The sequence below is a fragment of the Dendroctonus ponderosae genome, unplaced genomic scaffold (genome assembly GCF_020466585.1).
Source record: "Dendroctonus ponderosae isolate FM_Combo_2020 unplaced genomic scaffold, Dpon_F_20191213v2 Dpon_F_20191213_6, whole genome shotgun sequence".
Taxonomy (NCBI): Eukaryota; Metazoa; Arthropoda; class Insecta; order Coleoptera; family Curculionidae; genus Dendroctonus; species Dendroctonus ponderosae.
The window spans coordinates 11,717,266-11,734,237 of NW_026018814.1; the positions used below are offsets into that span (position 1 = coordinate 11,717,266).

A 16,972-nucleotide genomic window follows, 5' to 3' on the forward strand; every position below is an offset into this window, starting at 1 on the left:
TTGATTTTCATTTCTTAGAATTATTTGTGTTCTGTTTTATATTTTTTGAGTGGAAATATAAAGTTTCTTGAAAAAATTAACTTTGATTTAAATCGAGATTTTATTCCAAAAAAGTCAGGTGATTTAAATCATGATTAAAATCATGATTGAAATCACTTCAAAAAAATTAAGCCAACCCTGCTTACCTACACCTTCCACTCTGAGTTTATACAAAAGTGTCTGCAAGAATTTTAATGTATGCTGCTAAGTGTAAGCAAATGCGTGATAAATTCCACTAAACATTTCATGTTTTTAAATAATTGGTTTCGCATTATTAAGTTGAATATCTCAATTTGTCTATTTAGCTTTCCAAACCCCACAATTAGACTTTACAATTATTTATTAGAATTACATATTTTTTCGCTTTAAAAAGCCAAAATGGTGAGACCTACAGAGAAAACCAGTCTAATTTCGCAAAATGTATGAAGTGCAAAACGCTTTTAAGAATGCTACCGTCTTTAAAAATAGCGCTTGAGAATGCTTTTGGTTAACGTAATAATAAAAAAATCACGTGGCATTCAAGAAGCATTCATACTCTGCCGCCTTTATTTTGTTTACTGCAAACACTTCTATTGGCTTTCGAAAGTTCAAAAAGTAAATTCAGCAGATGAAGTGTTTTCAGTAATAAAGATAATACAAATAACAAATTCAGACTAATGCAGATGGCCATACTCTTGAATCGAAAGTACACGTAAAGTTCGATTGAGCCAAAACTAAAATTAATATAAGAAAGAAAGAAAATAAGAAGATTGTATCACAAGAAAAACAAAACCATCATATTTTGTTCTCCTTCTATTTGTCGACTTCTTTAATTGAACAATTGCAAAATATGAAAGACCAATTATAATTAAATAATTAAGTATTACCATGCTCTAAACAGCATGAGCATACAGAGGCCACTTGTGCGATCGCATAAATAAAATGTTTAAAAATGCAGTTATTAGTTCGTCGATTTTGCAGCTGCGATTTACCAGCAAAACCCCCTGAAAACCATTTTGCAACCATTCGCACCTGAACTTAAAACCGTAAATCCACTTCAACAAGTGCAATGTTCCAGATGCAAACAAAATACCTTCATTTTGCAAAGCGATATTTAAGAAAAATATGATTATTCTGAAGCATCTTCGTTGATATATTGAATAATTTTTCAACGTATTGAATGTTTAGCATCGAACCAATTTACATACGAGTTTCCTTGACAATGCTAAATCACCTTCGAAACCAATCTAGATTTATTGCTCCCTAGAGTCCCTGCAGAAATATGGCTTTATCATGAAATGATAATAATCCCTTTTCGATTCGTACATGATAATTAAAAATGAAGTGGATTTATTGCCCGGTTTTAGATAAGCTGGAGCCGCATATTCCCTCTGTTTTCATTTGGTTGTGAACGCCCGTTTTACTAAAATGAAATGAAAGTGTCCCTTCCATTTCGCGCAGGATGCTAGTTAATGTTGGATTAGTTGACGTTTCTATTTCCTTGAGTGCAAATGCAGAATTTTAAATGTCAGCGAGTGAGATTGCAGCATTATGCAACGAAATATTTCAGTTAAATGTTTGATTTTTCAGGCGCATTTCTAAGGAGCCAACCTTCAGAAGGAAATAATGATCGACGCTAGATCAGCATTTATGAAATACTCGAAAATGAGTCGATGTATTTAAAGAACCTTTCTGTAACAATTTTTTTTATTATTCAGTAGACATTGCCTTTTTCTAATTTTTCAAACCCATTTGCTTAAGAGGAAGAGGAACTGAGATTTCTCTGCATATAAAATATATGTAAATTGATAAATTAATCTATGAATCGCCGTGCATCTATCTATGAATCGAATCGATGATTTCCTACTGGTTGCACATGAAAAGCCTGCAATCCTTGTTGAAAATGGGATCTTAAAAAGTGTTTAAGTCACTCGCGCATATGAGTTCTCTATTATCTTTCTTATTTTGACTTCTCCGTCATATATTTAATATATCTCTGTTGCCTCCTGATCACCATGTACGTATTAACTCTCATACCCATGCTAATTCAAGTATTCAAAATACAAGTGATATTTCATTATTGAACAAAGGAAACAAAGGCATTAACAAGCCAAACACAAAATTCACTTTAAATTTCCACATCAAACTTCTTCCAGTAAACTTAAGTGGAATTGCATTTGGAAAACATTAACAACTCCCAGCTTTTACGAGAATCTATGGCCAGATTCGCAAGCATTTTTAATCATTTACCCGGCTTGGAGTAAAACCTCGATGTGAATGTAAAATTTTCGGAGCGAAGATAAGAGTACGTTCTTATCCATGCACTTTAATCGTTGGCTCGTGTCTTTGCATTTATTGAACTTGTAAAGTAAGTCGATATATCAATGACGAAGGAAGTTGAGACGTCGAAACGCTTTCATGTGATGCCTTGAATATATTATGGACGATTTCCAAAGCAATATAGTGATTACAAGTTTTTTGTTAGAACGACTGAAATGTTTTATGTGGAACTATTAAATATACTGAAAATATATTGAACGGAATTCCTATTTCGTGGTGCAGCACTGATAATTACAGGGGGTTCGGAAATTAGTGTGCTATATTTAACTGGACATTCTACAACCCACAATTGTATTTTTTTCTCCATGAGCAAGAAAGAAGGTTATTGTATATTGGCACTTTTAAAGTTGATATTTGAAAAAAAAGGTAATTTGGGAAGGTCGAATTTCATAACATGTTTAATGTACTATCGTATATGTAATGCGAACTTTTATAGAAATGGCTTTTTTCACTCCTTTATAAACTAGAGTAGGAAGTAAAACTTGACAGCTTTAAACTATGGGTAAAAGCTAAAAATATAATTAACTTTCAGTTAATATATTATGACGCATTAATAGTTAAACGTCGTTCGTAAAAAAATCGTATACATTCTGTTTAGTAAAGATACCAGAATGTTTTACTTTGTAGCCAACATCTTGGCGTTTAAAAACATCTCTCCATGTTCCACATTGTGGAATATTAACCCGCTCTTTAAGCAACAATCTTCTTCGTAACATAGGTGTTAAACATATTTTAATTGGTTGCAAATATCTCTAAAATACAGGCAGATCTACCTGAAAGCACTGCGAAGTTTTCGCGCTGGGAGATGTGTTTGCACTAGATTATAGTCCATTATCTAAATCCTAAAAAAGTTATCTTAAGAACAGAAAAAACTCCCTGTCTGAACAAAATTGCAGATAAACATTTACATTTTGCACACTTTCTCAAATCGTCGTTAAATCTCTATAGATTATCTTTCCAATTTCGTTTCATCGCACTTGCGTAAACCAACTTAGCACATCAAAAAGGACAAAAGGAAAATAGAGAAATGACTCCAACTGAATATAACTGATACTGCTAATAACTTCAAACTCAATTTGCTACAAAGACTATTCTATTAAAATTACAGTCACGAAAGAGATTCAGAAAGTTTCTTCCGATATTTCTATTTCCCTTCGGTGGTGATGAATTAGCAAACACGAAGTCATAAATCAAAACTTTTTGCTTTTTCGCCTCGCCAGAAAAATGTATAACTTTAGGCAGGTGCGCAAATTTGATCACGATTTTTGCTTGCACTCTATGAGATCTGGAAGTTTTCCATCATAGATTAATGAGATCATCTAGCAGTAATATTTTCAAGGCAATTTATGTGAGCTTTTATTAAAATATTCGAGCTTGCTTCGCATCTATTACTTATCGCTTTCGAGATTTATTACGCTATACAAATTCCTTCGAAAGTCACTGAAATGAATATTAAATTCATCAAATTTGATGAATGTTCAATCGTTTTTAGCTACTGTAATATTTATGTTATAAAATTTCTTGTTTTTATTCTTTATTTTCAATTGTTTCATTTTAAGATTGAATTACTATTGCTTTTTACTATGAATACTTTAATACATTTAGTTTAAATGATAACTGCAGTCATTTTCAGTTTGATTTCGACATTTCTCAATAGATTTTTCGAGCAGCAAATCTAAATATTGAGGTGTTTTTGTCCTCCAAGAATTCTGACAATTAGTCTTACGGCAAGTTTGGCTTCTGCATTTTTTTCGAAATCATACAGTTTTGGAGTCAGGACATCCGACTTTATTAGACTATCAGTATATTTATTAAACTCATCGAATCCAACTCTTTAATCAGCTTACAAAAAAAATATCACAATCTTGAAAGTTCTGATTGCAATGTTCGTATCAAGTTCAGAAATAACTTGCAACGAATTACTTGTGTCCCATTAAAATAAGTAATGTTTCTGCAGTTAGTTAAGAATTTAATTTGATTAAATATTCGCACTATTAACGCTTCAAAAATGTGTGACGCGCGCTTTGAATGTCCCTTTCGATTTTAAAATTATTTAGTCTTTCAATTTTATTTTGGAAACTATACTAAATCATAATGAAAAAATTTCAATTCTGCCTAAATATTGCGATTTGTTGCTGTTAAATATGTGCTTTTGAATTTGATCCAATTTACTGCTTCCATCCTATACCTATATAGATAATACACCTGGCTACATATGATACGAATTAACGAACTCTGTTCGCGTGTATATTTTCAGTTCAAGTAAATTAACAAACCTTTAAAAATCTATAAATCCAGTATTTTTTGTCGACTCTTCAACTTCGAATTGTGCAGTTTTGAGTGACTGTTTGTCCAGAATTACGTTCAGTTGTTTCCAGGTCACAACGTATCTATGTCAGTTTTCTCTTCCTTTTACACATAAAATTTAAAAGTTGTGAGGCGTATAACACGTTTCCTACTTTCCGCAAAAGCAAAACCTTTTAAAATATCCACGCTCTTTCGTGCAGGTTTAATGGAACTAGTTACAAGATGAAAGCACTCTATCCATGTAATATAAATATTCATCTCTTCTTAACAGCGTGCCTTTTAATACCTTCGTTAAGAAATAATTCGAGGTTAGAAGAATAAGTGAAAACGAGAGCAAAAATTAATAAGAATACAAACACTTTTCTCTGATTCTCTTCTCATATTTGGTTCATATTTATTCAAACTTATTGCCGCATTGGCTGATGAAATAACTAAGAGAAAGGTATTACTGTAATTTCCTGAGCAGAGCATTTTTCTAGGAAATAATCTCGTCTTGATGTTTTCATCTTCTCGTATGTTTTCTGTCAAGCCAACAAATTACCCAGCATTTTTAACATCTTTGAATAAGGGATAAGATATATTGCGGTATTTTCCCTTCATTCACATAGCTCCGGTAAAAGGAAGAGTGTGGCGGTGACTGATATGGAATCATTCGTTAAATATTTTATTTGATGGGGTAATTTGCATTTAAAGACCTGTCAGAATGCTCAGATCCGATAGCAAATATTCATAGATATGTAAATATCAATTCGTATATTCGCGTTTGTGCAGGGTTCAAATCAGTATCGATATTTATCAGCTAGTAAAAATTTACATATAAAGAGGAATTTTTCCCTAGCTATTGACCCCTTCTACACCACAATGATTACCAATTACATTTTTATATCGTCCGTGTTTATACTTAGCTGAACGTTAAAGTTTAAACTTTCTTTTGGAGGCACAGAGGAGCCGAGAACCTCTGTCAAACGCAATGAACTCAGACTGTGTAAGTAAACGTAATTATAACGGATGGCTTATTTACCGCTTATAATTAAATTGACTTGTTATGTGACTTAGAACTCCGCTCTAACGCCAATGTTGAGGAATAGGTGATAATTAGGTTTAACATCAAATTGATAACACTGTGTTGCCAATGTAGATGTAAACTGCAAGATTATAATAGAATTTCAGGTAATTTTATAAATGCATTCTTTAACTAAAGTCTAAATTTATATTTAACCCAACAACTGATTTGTACAGGTCTTAATTATTTCGAACCTTGTTCAGAAAATGCCTTATAATGATTAATTTATAAAGGCATCATTAATGACTCCTAAAAAAACTGCGAAAAATGTATCTAATAATTTCATGCTTTACTTGGCTGAAAATAATTAAAGGGAATCTGACATTCCTAATTTGTTTCAGCTGCGCTTTCCTAATTGTATATCATATAATGTTTACTTTTCAAGCAGCTCTGCATTCCAAAATCATATTACTTGGTGCATTGCGGAAAGCTAAATTTCATAACAATCTGAAAACGCATCACAGATTAATTAACATCTATTTTTCCTATTGCTTTATGGTTTTATGAGGTCGGTATGAAAAAACCCCAGAAAATTCAATTCAATTTACCAAACCAATAATACCTAAAATTCATATTCTTACCCTGAATTTAAATGATAACTCATATTGAGTTTTCAAAATCCAATGATTCCTGATCGTTTTCTAGTTACATTATATTACATTACTACTCTCTGTAATTCTGTAATTGACTTTCTGTGCTCCAAAATATTTTAAAATTTCCCAGAACGTTCGTATTTAACTAGCAAAATATATCTTGGCCTATATCCTCTAATTAATGCTTAAATTTCCAGATTATCAACATTTCATTGATTTGAAAGGTGAAATTTAACATAATCTATAGCTAATAATAAAATAAAACGTATCTAAATTATTAGAAAATAATTTGTGATTAAAACATACAGTGACTAGTGTTGAATAATAAAATGTTCAAAATACCATAATTTATACTATAACTAAAACTGAAACGTAATATATTTAAAGTTATTGCAAAAAGCAGCCAACAAACGAAGTAATTTCGTCGACAAACGAAAATTGAATGCAGAATGTGGTTCAATAATTAAAAGCAAAACTGAGTTGTTAATCTGTTTGTACTTGGCATTGTACGGTAAAATTGAACATTGATCGAGTTCCAAAAACGTTATTTACTATAAAATTCACAGATATGTTATAGATTTCATAAGTAAAACCAACAATTCATAAAAGTGCTCACTAATTAAATCAATAATTCTATTAGTTAAATAAGAAATAGTTGATCGGAATAATGGCAAGCTTACTCGAAACGAGAGGAATGGGATTGAAACATAAAAACCCAAGTTTTTCCAGACGAATCAATTTAACGGCTTAGTTATTTCCACCCAGAGCGAAAAAGACGCAAACAATCACACTTTGCACACACGAAAAGGTTTATAGAACAGTATAAATGCCAATCAAAGGAAAATTAAATACTGAACTTAATTAATGGTGTAGTTTCTAGCCTGATACCATTATGCTCCAAGTTGACTAAGCTCCTGTTTTAATTTTAATTAAGTTTATTGCTGTACCGCAACTGATAAACTATTTCAAGCATTTAATTTGTGAATTTTATGCCCGCCTTTTTTTATTAAGTTTTTTTTAAGTTTAACTATTTTTATCTCAATAGACAATATATTTTTAATGTTTTAGGCATTATTTTAAGTGCTAATTTCAAGTGCAGCGTCGGTATAAGAAGGTATATATCAGAGCCTTAACTAAAAAGCTGCTATATTTTTATTTTAAAAATGATCGGCGGTTGAAGTGAAAAATCTACTTCCATTATTATTACTAATGCCACTATTACTTGAGCTTTTTCATATGAAGTGCACTTTCATGATGATTGACCTAGCGAAAGCTTTTACCTACACTTATTGTGATCAATCATATTCCTTACAGAAACATTTTTTTCCAAATATAATTTTCGTCTGCGGGAAATTGCATTATTTGCATCGTTCCGACGGAAGGGAACCTTCATGGAAGAAAGAAATATCAATTCGATTTCAATCGTTTATCTGACTTGCTTCTGAAAACAATCATATATCTTGACAAAGAATGTTAGCTAAAATACACTAACTAAAGACCGTAGCATCCGTTTGTTTTCAATTGATGAAATGGTAATTTTAAAATATAATTCATTTTATTTGTTAATACGGCTAATTTTTTAATTTTATATACTGAACTATGCCTTGCAATTAACACCAATTAAATTTTAGATATGAAGTGTTATTAAAACAGAAAGCATTCCAATACTGCCCTTGATTGTTTAAGACAACAATTATTAATTAATAAACATATGAATAGTGCCAGTTTCAAATTTTAGTTAACAAGTTCGACAAGAATACATCATTTAAACCACAACAAATTATATATTCTGCAGTAAATGCAGCTGCACCATCAAACGATTTAAATTAATGCAAGCAATCGATTAAAAATGGAAAATGTCTATTCTGCTTTTCTTCCGTGTTCGCAATTTATAGGCGACTTAATGGAAATATCTACCTTCATTATTATTAGTAATATCTTTCAGACCTAAGCCTTTCTGTGGGAAATGTGCTTTCATTATTTATCTAGGAAAACGTCATTAGTTCTGGAACAATTAACCATAGTTGATCACTATGACGGTTTTCATGGCTTATTAGGTCGCTCAAAATGAACTTTATCGAAAACAATTAGGTATACAAAATTCGATTTTAAATTATCAAAGGACTTCAGTGATAAAGAGGTTTTTTAAACACATTTTCTGTTCCTAATCGTATTTTGGTGTCTGTTTGTTTCCATTGCTTACCAAAAACATAACTAAATTATGCATCAAAGGAATGATATAATGTTCTATCCAATCCCGGATGATTGTGCATCTGTTGCATAATGCGTCCATTTTGCTCCGAAACTATGCAGAAAATTGCATAGTCTGGTGTAACAAACGCGATTTCGCAGAAGAAGCAATTTAACGACAAGTTGTTTCCATCTGAGATATAAAAGAATTTCGGGAACAAATGGCACTATAAATTATATAAAAAAATTCATGAAGAAGTATGAAACTTTGTTAAACTGGAACTAAATTCAAATCTTACAAATGTTTCACTTGGCTAAGAGGGATTATCAGTTTGAAGTGGTTGTGCATAAAATAGTACATGTATCATTTTTATTATAACCAACATGAAACATTGTATAATATAATTTTAGTGTTCCATTATCAAAAACATACACATATATTCGTCAGTCGCTTTAGAATAAAGTAATGTTCTTTTTGGCAAACAGTTAACACAAAGTAATATTTCTGTAAAAATTTAGGTTTACAAATATTAACGAAATAATTCATATTTTATCTGGTTGCAGGAAAACTATGTAAACCCTTTTCTGCATAATGAAAAACTATAGCAATAAACCTCGGATTGCTGCAAACAAAACAATGAATGTAAGAAAAAATGTAGAAATTTTCATAGAAATATGAAACACGCCACAAGAACATATCGCATGTGTATGCAAGATTCGTCAGAAAACAAACTTTGGTTCAGGTTGAAATGGATGGAACTTTGAAACAAATTTAATATTTGAAATGATGAAAATAAAATACGAAAAACAGCGTCATTCATATGTTATTTTCTGTAAATACGGCGATTTTTTTTTTTTAAGTGGAGAAAGCATTCAAAACTAAATTTAATTTGGAATTACATAGAATAAATACTTTTTTGATGAAATTTTACAAACTCTTACTGCATGAAGTTTCTTGATGATGTCTATATGTACAAAATTCCGTTAATATCAATGGTGATAAAGTTTAATTGACTTCTTTGAATAAACTTGAAAATTTGAAGGAAATCGTATATCAAGATATCGCGTCTGCCAATATTAGAACTTAATTGTTATTGATATAAGTAGAGGCAAATTTCGAGATGTGCTAATGTCAGAAACCCCTGAAGACTTTTCGACTCTTTTCGGTCATATCAGCTGGGTTTAGCCGTAAAATGTCTCTCCTGAAACATGTTGCACCATTGTTGCGTTCATTGCGCCCATGTGTTTAATTAATTAACGAAACATTATTTAATCTAAAATACATTAATTTACAAAAACAATTAAATGTTTTCAAAGTATGTTTATTTACCATTTCTTTCAATAAAAATTTTGATAATTATAATTCTCACAAAACACTAAACTTTTGTCAAGCATGAATAAAATAATATGAATGAATGCATGCACTGACTTTCATAAATTACGTGCATTCTACAGGAAACGCATACTGGTTGTAAACGTCCAAAAAAATAGTCACATGGCTTCTCACAAAACCAGTGGTTTTTCCAAATGAACGATCATAAAAGTAGATTTTTTAATAAAAATCCAAATAGACTAAAGTAATATTCTTAAAATTGAACGATACATTATTTCTAATGTTTCCTGCTAGCGCATGGACAGTTTCACGTTATGGATTAATATCCCACGACCATACATTTGCGAAAAGTTATGAAATAACTTTGCAGAAACAACCGACCCTTCCACATGAACGATTATCTATTAAATCGAATAATCCAAGTTTATGACTAGTTCGCGATACGAAATTATTGGAAACGCTATAAACTTTAGTAATAAAAAAGTAGCAATTTAGTAGCGAGTGAAAAAACCGTTTCATTTTATTTTACTCTGAAAGCATTAGACGTTTTGGGAAATTTACAAAAAACAATGCATTTACTGCAAAAAACAAGGATTATAAGTGTATGTATATTTTTCTTCGGATGCATATCCAGCAGTGTTAAAGCTGGTATTAATGGCATTATTAGCTGAAAGTACTAGAACGTACCAATAAATGGAAAATATTTATTGGTACAGCTCGTATTGCTATCAAGTCTATATATCATATCTCACTTTTAATAAAAGTTATGGCAAAATCGCAATCAATTTTCCTATAATATTGGCCAATCCAGCGAGCTATTCGCAAAGATTATAAAACAAAATCCGAATGAATGGGCTATTATCAATTGAGGCTTTGAAAAGATAAAGTTTAAATTGCAGCCAGCGTTCGAGCCAGTCAAAACGATAAAGCCAAATAGTGAATTATTAAAATCACGCCTTTTTTATTTGAAAATAAGTGTGGTTTTAAGCGAGCGAACTTATTGCTGATTTTGTTCGAAAGCCAGATGCATAGATTGGGCAACAAATGCCGCAAAAGGAACGGATATTAGGCCCCCAAAAAAAGCGTCGTAATGTTTCGTCAAGCTGTTACAAGTTCAGCGAGCAGTTTTTCAACCGTAAATGGTTTACTGACTTTGAAGTAATTTCCAGAAGATTATGAAAAAAGTTACAAGTATACCTCACAGTCTGCTTTGCTTAATGTTTCCTTTAAGTGTGGTTTCTTTTGTGGCGTGTGGATGTTCAGCACTGCTTTTAGACCTAACTCCAATGTTTCATCCGTTTCTGAATGGTTTGCTGATGTTGACCGTTTGATAATCTGAAGAGTGATAAGATTCGTATCAGATTGTGTGTTGGTTTCAAATTAGGTGTCTCTTACATCATGTAGAATTGGATTAATATGCATGATATTATGGGATGTACAGTACAGATTTAAATCGTGAAAATCTGAGATCATCTTCTCATGGAAAAATGCAATGATTAATCAAAGAAATGAAGACTTCATCAAAACTCAAGAATAGCAGAAGAAATTATAGGTTTATTGACAAGATTAAGTGATAACATTGCAATAAACTTGCGGTGGTGAATTAAAGTATTTCGATAGCTTTTTGAGCACTGCTGAAATAACTATTTTGTTTGCTGTTGGGAAGTTGGGAAGAAGTAAAATATATATTTAATTTATTTGGATGCTTTAATTTTTTGCTTTTATTGCGGCTGCTGAACTTTACATACTAAATAAGCTGGTTTTGTGTATCAGACTTTGTTGTATCTCAGACTATTCCAGAAATATTTAAAGGAAAGGCCTGTCTGTTTTCTAAGAAAAGCAACACGTTTAAATCCCGACAGTTTTGTAAGAAAACAGACTTTTGCTGTAAAGAGTTTCATAAAATTGACTACAGATTAGCCATTACTACAGTTGTAGAACTGATCTCATTTGCAATCAGTTACTACAGCTATTACTTCCTGAGCAAAACTATGGGAAGTACAGTAAGTGGGGAAACGTATCAAAAACATCAAAACGTTTCTGTTTTACTTCTTCACATAAAAAAAAATATTTAAATGCTTCTTAATTAATATTTTACCTATCATTTTGTAGGTTTGTTTAAGAATGCAGATATTAAGTAGAAATACAATCTTAAAAGCACATGTTTTATTTTCCATTATTTTCAAAGCATATGCTTTTCTGGATGTTTCTATTATTTTAGTTTTATCTCTGTTATAGTGAAGAAGAAATAATGTTCCACAATCCATACCGTTCTTGAAAAATGCAAGAGTTTTCCAGTTATGCGTGATAAATTACCCAACTAGTGCGGTCAATAACTGTCTACATTTGCAATAAAGTGCCCATTTCAGTTCAGTTTAGAGAGCTCTCCTCTCGACCTTTTCGTAACCTTTTTATTAATTATGTTATCTTAGTAAACTAACACATCCTTGCACGCTATAATACGAAATTATCTGCCAAAATCTGATATTGTGGAAAATAAGTTATCCATCAGAGACAAAATATCGTGGAAATTATGCTTCTGAAATATTTATAGTATTTTATGGAACACACAAGATGTTCCATAAAATACATTGGATGATATTGCCGATAAAAGTTAATAAATTTCGTTTTATTAGCGACTACTAATGTAAAAACTGTTGAAAATTATTTTAAATCTTTTTGTGCCTCTTATGGGAGGAGCCTTCCTTCCCTCCTTCCTTCCTTGAATAATTTCATTTCTAAGCACAGTGGTTTATTCTTATTATGAAAATGATTGCTTCAAACTACCTAAATATATGACTTTATGCATAAATGAGAGTGTAACACGGCTGAAAACAGTAGCCCTTCTAAGTGTTCCTTAAAGCTTATTTAGGCCGCATTAAGTCTATGAAGTTTGCAAAAATATATAAATATAAAATATATAGCTTTTTTAATTTCATTCATAATTCCCACAACTTAAAAGTTTTCCGAAATATCTATTAATAAGGTTATCTACTAGTCAGTACAGTGTTCCTACCCTTTTTATTTTTAATAAATTTGTTTGTTTTTTATTTACCTTCAACTAAAAAAAGTTAGATTCAGTGATCCAAAGTATACTTACTTAGAATTCTTATATCTTCTTATATATTCTTATATCAATTTTCCAATTTTTACATGAATAAATAATTTCCTGCCTTTCGCATTTCTCCGCCTAATTTATATACTAAAATGGTTTTTTGCCACAAACGATACTCTTCCTTGACTAAAAGTCTAAAGAAGACAAATCTGGTGGGCCAGAGGGAAAACTGAATAACTTCCCCCAAAAACTGTTTAAAGCGAGTTTTGTAGTACTCGACAATCCATATGAAGCAACTCTACAAGATCGAAAAAGTTAAAAGATTCCAATTACCTTCTGCATCTAATAGCTGGACTAGCACTCATTTGCCATAATTAATGCAAAAATTGCTTTCCCAGAAAATGAACTCTGGATGGTTTGCAGAATCACTTTTTAAAACAATGTGATTCATCATATTCTTCTGGTTTTGTAATAACGTTGTCTTAAAATGCGGGTTTAATAAGTCGCTAACATCCATCTAATGGACTTTTAATTAATCACTCTTGTCATCTGAACAGTATTTGGCGTAATCCTTACGAACTTAAACTTAATAAAAACTATAACATATTTATAAAACATTATATTCATATTCAATCTGCTGATGACCTATGAATACGATTTAAATATCTTAATTAATCTTTTAAATCACTTGCTTTTGGGTCTGTATTACAATTTTACATAAAACTTTGCTATTTGAATATATTTGTAAAATATCATTTTAAATTTGATCGAAACCGTCCAGTGTGCTAGAATAATGGCCATATTTATAAAACAGGAATTATTCATGTCGTCTAAAAATGAATTAAACATCGCTTTCACGCCAAAAAGTTACGTGAAAATAAAAAGTATCGTTACATTTACATAACATTTATTAGTAGCGCGGTGCACGATTTTTTATTTATGCATTATGTACTACTGCAAGCTTACAGTAGTACAATAAAACACTAGACAGATTACATAAATCAGTAACTAAAAGTAATTTTCACATTAAAATGATGACTTAAAGCCAAACAGAAGTGGGCTATTTGGAAACCAGAAGCTTACATAACCAGAATGATATTAAACATATGTAGCTAATTAATGAAACACTTGACAATTATGATTTAGCTGACCGCTGTCTTACCAGACATGAAATAAAACAGAAAATTATATAATATAATGATTGCATACTTAAATGTGAATGAAAAACACCAAATGCTTGCCAGAAATAATTTCAAGTTTACTTTTCTGATAATGATCGTTTCTAACAACTATAAAAAAATCCAGAATAACCAAATTAAAACCGAATGTTTCTGGTTTCAGCCTTGCAATAAAACAACAAAGCTTTTAGTTTTCATAGAAATTCTTCTCATTTCTATACTTTAGAGCTCCACAAATGCTCTTTACGATTTAAGATTTATTATGCAATGCTGATAGTTCAGTTCAGTTATATCTGTCCATTTTAACAAAAGCAACTCCGATTTTTTTACACTGGTGATAAATATAATGATGAGAAATACGTGCATATTCCTAACCAAAGCAGTTTGCTGCAATAAAAAAAATATAGCGTTTGCAAATATTAGTTGTAATATTTTCAACTCAAAACACTTACTGTTAGCAAACGATCAGCTGGAAAAAGTAATTTATTTAAAAAACATCCCTTGGAAAATAACGCTTGTATAAAATCCGTCCAAATAAAGAACCCGTGCTTTAATTATTTTTAAACCTTAATCAAGTCGCAGTCAGAATTTCGTTGATTTGAGCATATTCCACGGATTTTTAATAACGATGTCCTGACAGCAAAATTAACGAGAATTTCATTTTTGACTTCATTTTCAAGGGTCGAACATAATTCGATTATTTACAGTTCATTTTTAAAGGCAGGTATTTTATAACTCCGGAATTCATAAAATTGATTTTGCGTGTTTAATAATGTACAATAAGTGTGTAAATTATTAATTATTTCTAACGGAAAAGTTTCACTTTTTTAAACATAAACTTTCCTGAAATGTTAGAAGTTTTGTAAATTAAGATTAGGAGAAAAATGTATGACGTTTCACTTGGAAAGCGAAGTCTTTCTATTCAAATGTAATTTAATAATTCTTAAATCAATGCGATATTTAAAACAGAAACAAAAAGATGGAAGAACCGATAAATTCCATGCACATGTGAAAAAGCTCGCACGGTTTAATCAAGTGAGATATAAAACCTTCATATCCGTATTTCAAGCATTTCCTATTGTCTGAGAGAAAGTTTAAAAGGTTTAAAATCTTCAATGTTTAAATTAATTCCATGCTTAAAACAACATTTTAAGTTCGTAATTTTAAAGTAAGCAAAGATAAGTTAAAGTTCAACTCGCTGCTCGTTTTTCAGAGACGCCAGGCAGTATAAAATGCTTTAAATTTTCCTATCGTAGTGAAAATTTCTCTGGCAAAATGAAAATCTTTAAAATATTCGGTTAAACATAAATACTAGACTAAAGTTGCAGCAGCACAGCTGGCCAAAGTTGGGAAACTCATTTAACCAATTAGAACAGTGTTCTAGGCGCGAAGGAAGTTTTCAACTCAAACTTATAGCCCAATTATTTGTATGAAATATTTAACAGTTGTTGTATGATAACATTGGCCAGCGCGGTCGTTTAAATTTCAACCAACAGCAATCTACTCGAGAAAAGCAGCTTAATTCAGCGTACAATCTTGAAAGAAGGGTTTAAACCTTTGAAAAATGCACAGAGCTTGTACGAATATACGACCTTAGAGATTCAGCAAGCATTCTCATTTGTATTTTCTATGCAGCATTACATATGGATGTACTGATTTGTGGAGATGTTTTAAAGTTGAATAGGAGTTATTTTTCCTTCCAGTTTGGTCGAAATTTATTACAAAATTCGTTCAAAAAGTTTGATATTGGTGATAAAAACTATTTAATTTTAAATAAATGTGAAAAGCGTAGTTATAAATAATCCTGCCGAGATTATGTTTCTGCTAAACTTACTTGAATTCTACTGGAACCAGTCATCAAAACCCACTGACCATCTGATGATGCTCCACCTTTAGCGTTAACTCTCCGTCGGGTGTCCTCCTCATTTTCGTCCATAAGAGGTGCTTTCGGGTGGAAAAACTCGATGAGCGGTTCATCTCTTTTCCGTTTGCCGGCAAAATTGTATTCGATAGGTTTCCGAACGCTACGCTTTTCCCTGTTATTGGTACTTTTATCAAGGCTTGGATCTCTTTTAGCTTGCAGGTATGTGAGGACTCTAAGCACTTCTTCCCGAAATGCTTCTGTTCGAATTTCAGTTTGGAAATTCTGGCGAAAATCCGATTTTGTCAGATAGTTTTCTCGGATTTCCGAAATTATTAATCTGGAAATAAGTGTTTCTTGGGATAAGATGCAGCTCCTTTAGTCGTGCAGAAATATACACGTATAAACAGCTTTTTAAATTATTAGCAAACTGTGTTATATTCGTGTGTTGACAAAACGGGCTTGTGCTTCGAAAAAACTGTTGCTTGCTTTGTATGATCATCTTATTTTTCTAAATATTATTTTGTTAGGATAACATGTTCCATATTTTTACAAATTTTTACGTTACTTATCGATAGGATACTCAGTCTCAAATTTTTAAATTTCGGTTTTACACGATTTATTCAAGAAAATTTATATCAGTCACTGTTAAATTAAAGTTTTTTTCATCGATCCAAGAAAAACGAAGTAGTGCGCTTGGARCGTTAAGAGAGACGTCCCTTTTATCTGGCCACTGAGTTACAAAGTTGTCCTTTGAATGTGTTAGATAATTCAGTCATGAAGACTAAACTTTAATGRTATTGACCAKATTTATCAAAACAAAACCCTTCTCCTGCAGCTGTAATATCAGTAGAAATATGTTCCCATCCATTCGCTTTATACTCGACTAAAATGATAAATTGTTATTTATCGTTTCAAACGACTATAACACAAATGTTCTAGTATGTGTAAATACATCGGAATGAACCCACATTTCAATTGTCGCAATTCACAGTTTCAACTCGTAAAATACATAAATTGAAAAATATTCAAAA

General features: G+C 31.3%; 1 protein-coding gene across 2 annotated transcripts in view; it reads right to left on the bottom strand.

Moving 5' to 3' along the window:
- The window catches only part of LOC109545109, a gene marked incomplete at its 5' end in the record, with an annotated part of 49,538 nt that extends 33,260 nt beyond the window's left edge, over positions 1-16,278 (bottom strand). Inside the window, 2 exon segments of one of the 2 annotated variants that reach the window (XM_019915603.2) lie at positions 11,042-11,179; positions 15,912-16,278. In XM_019915603.2, the coding sequence (XP_019771162.2) occupies positions 11,042-11,179; positions 15,912-16,278 (505 nt within the window). 2 annotated transcript variants of the gene reach the window in all.
- Between the last annotated feature and the right edge of the window lie 694 nt (positions 16,279-16,972).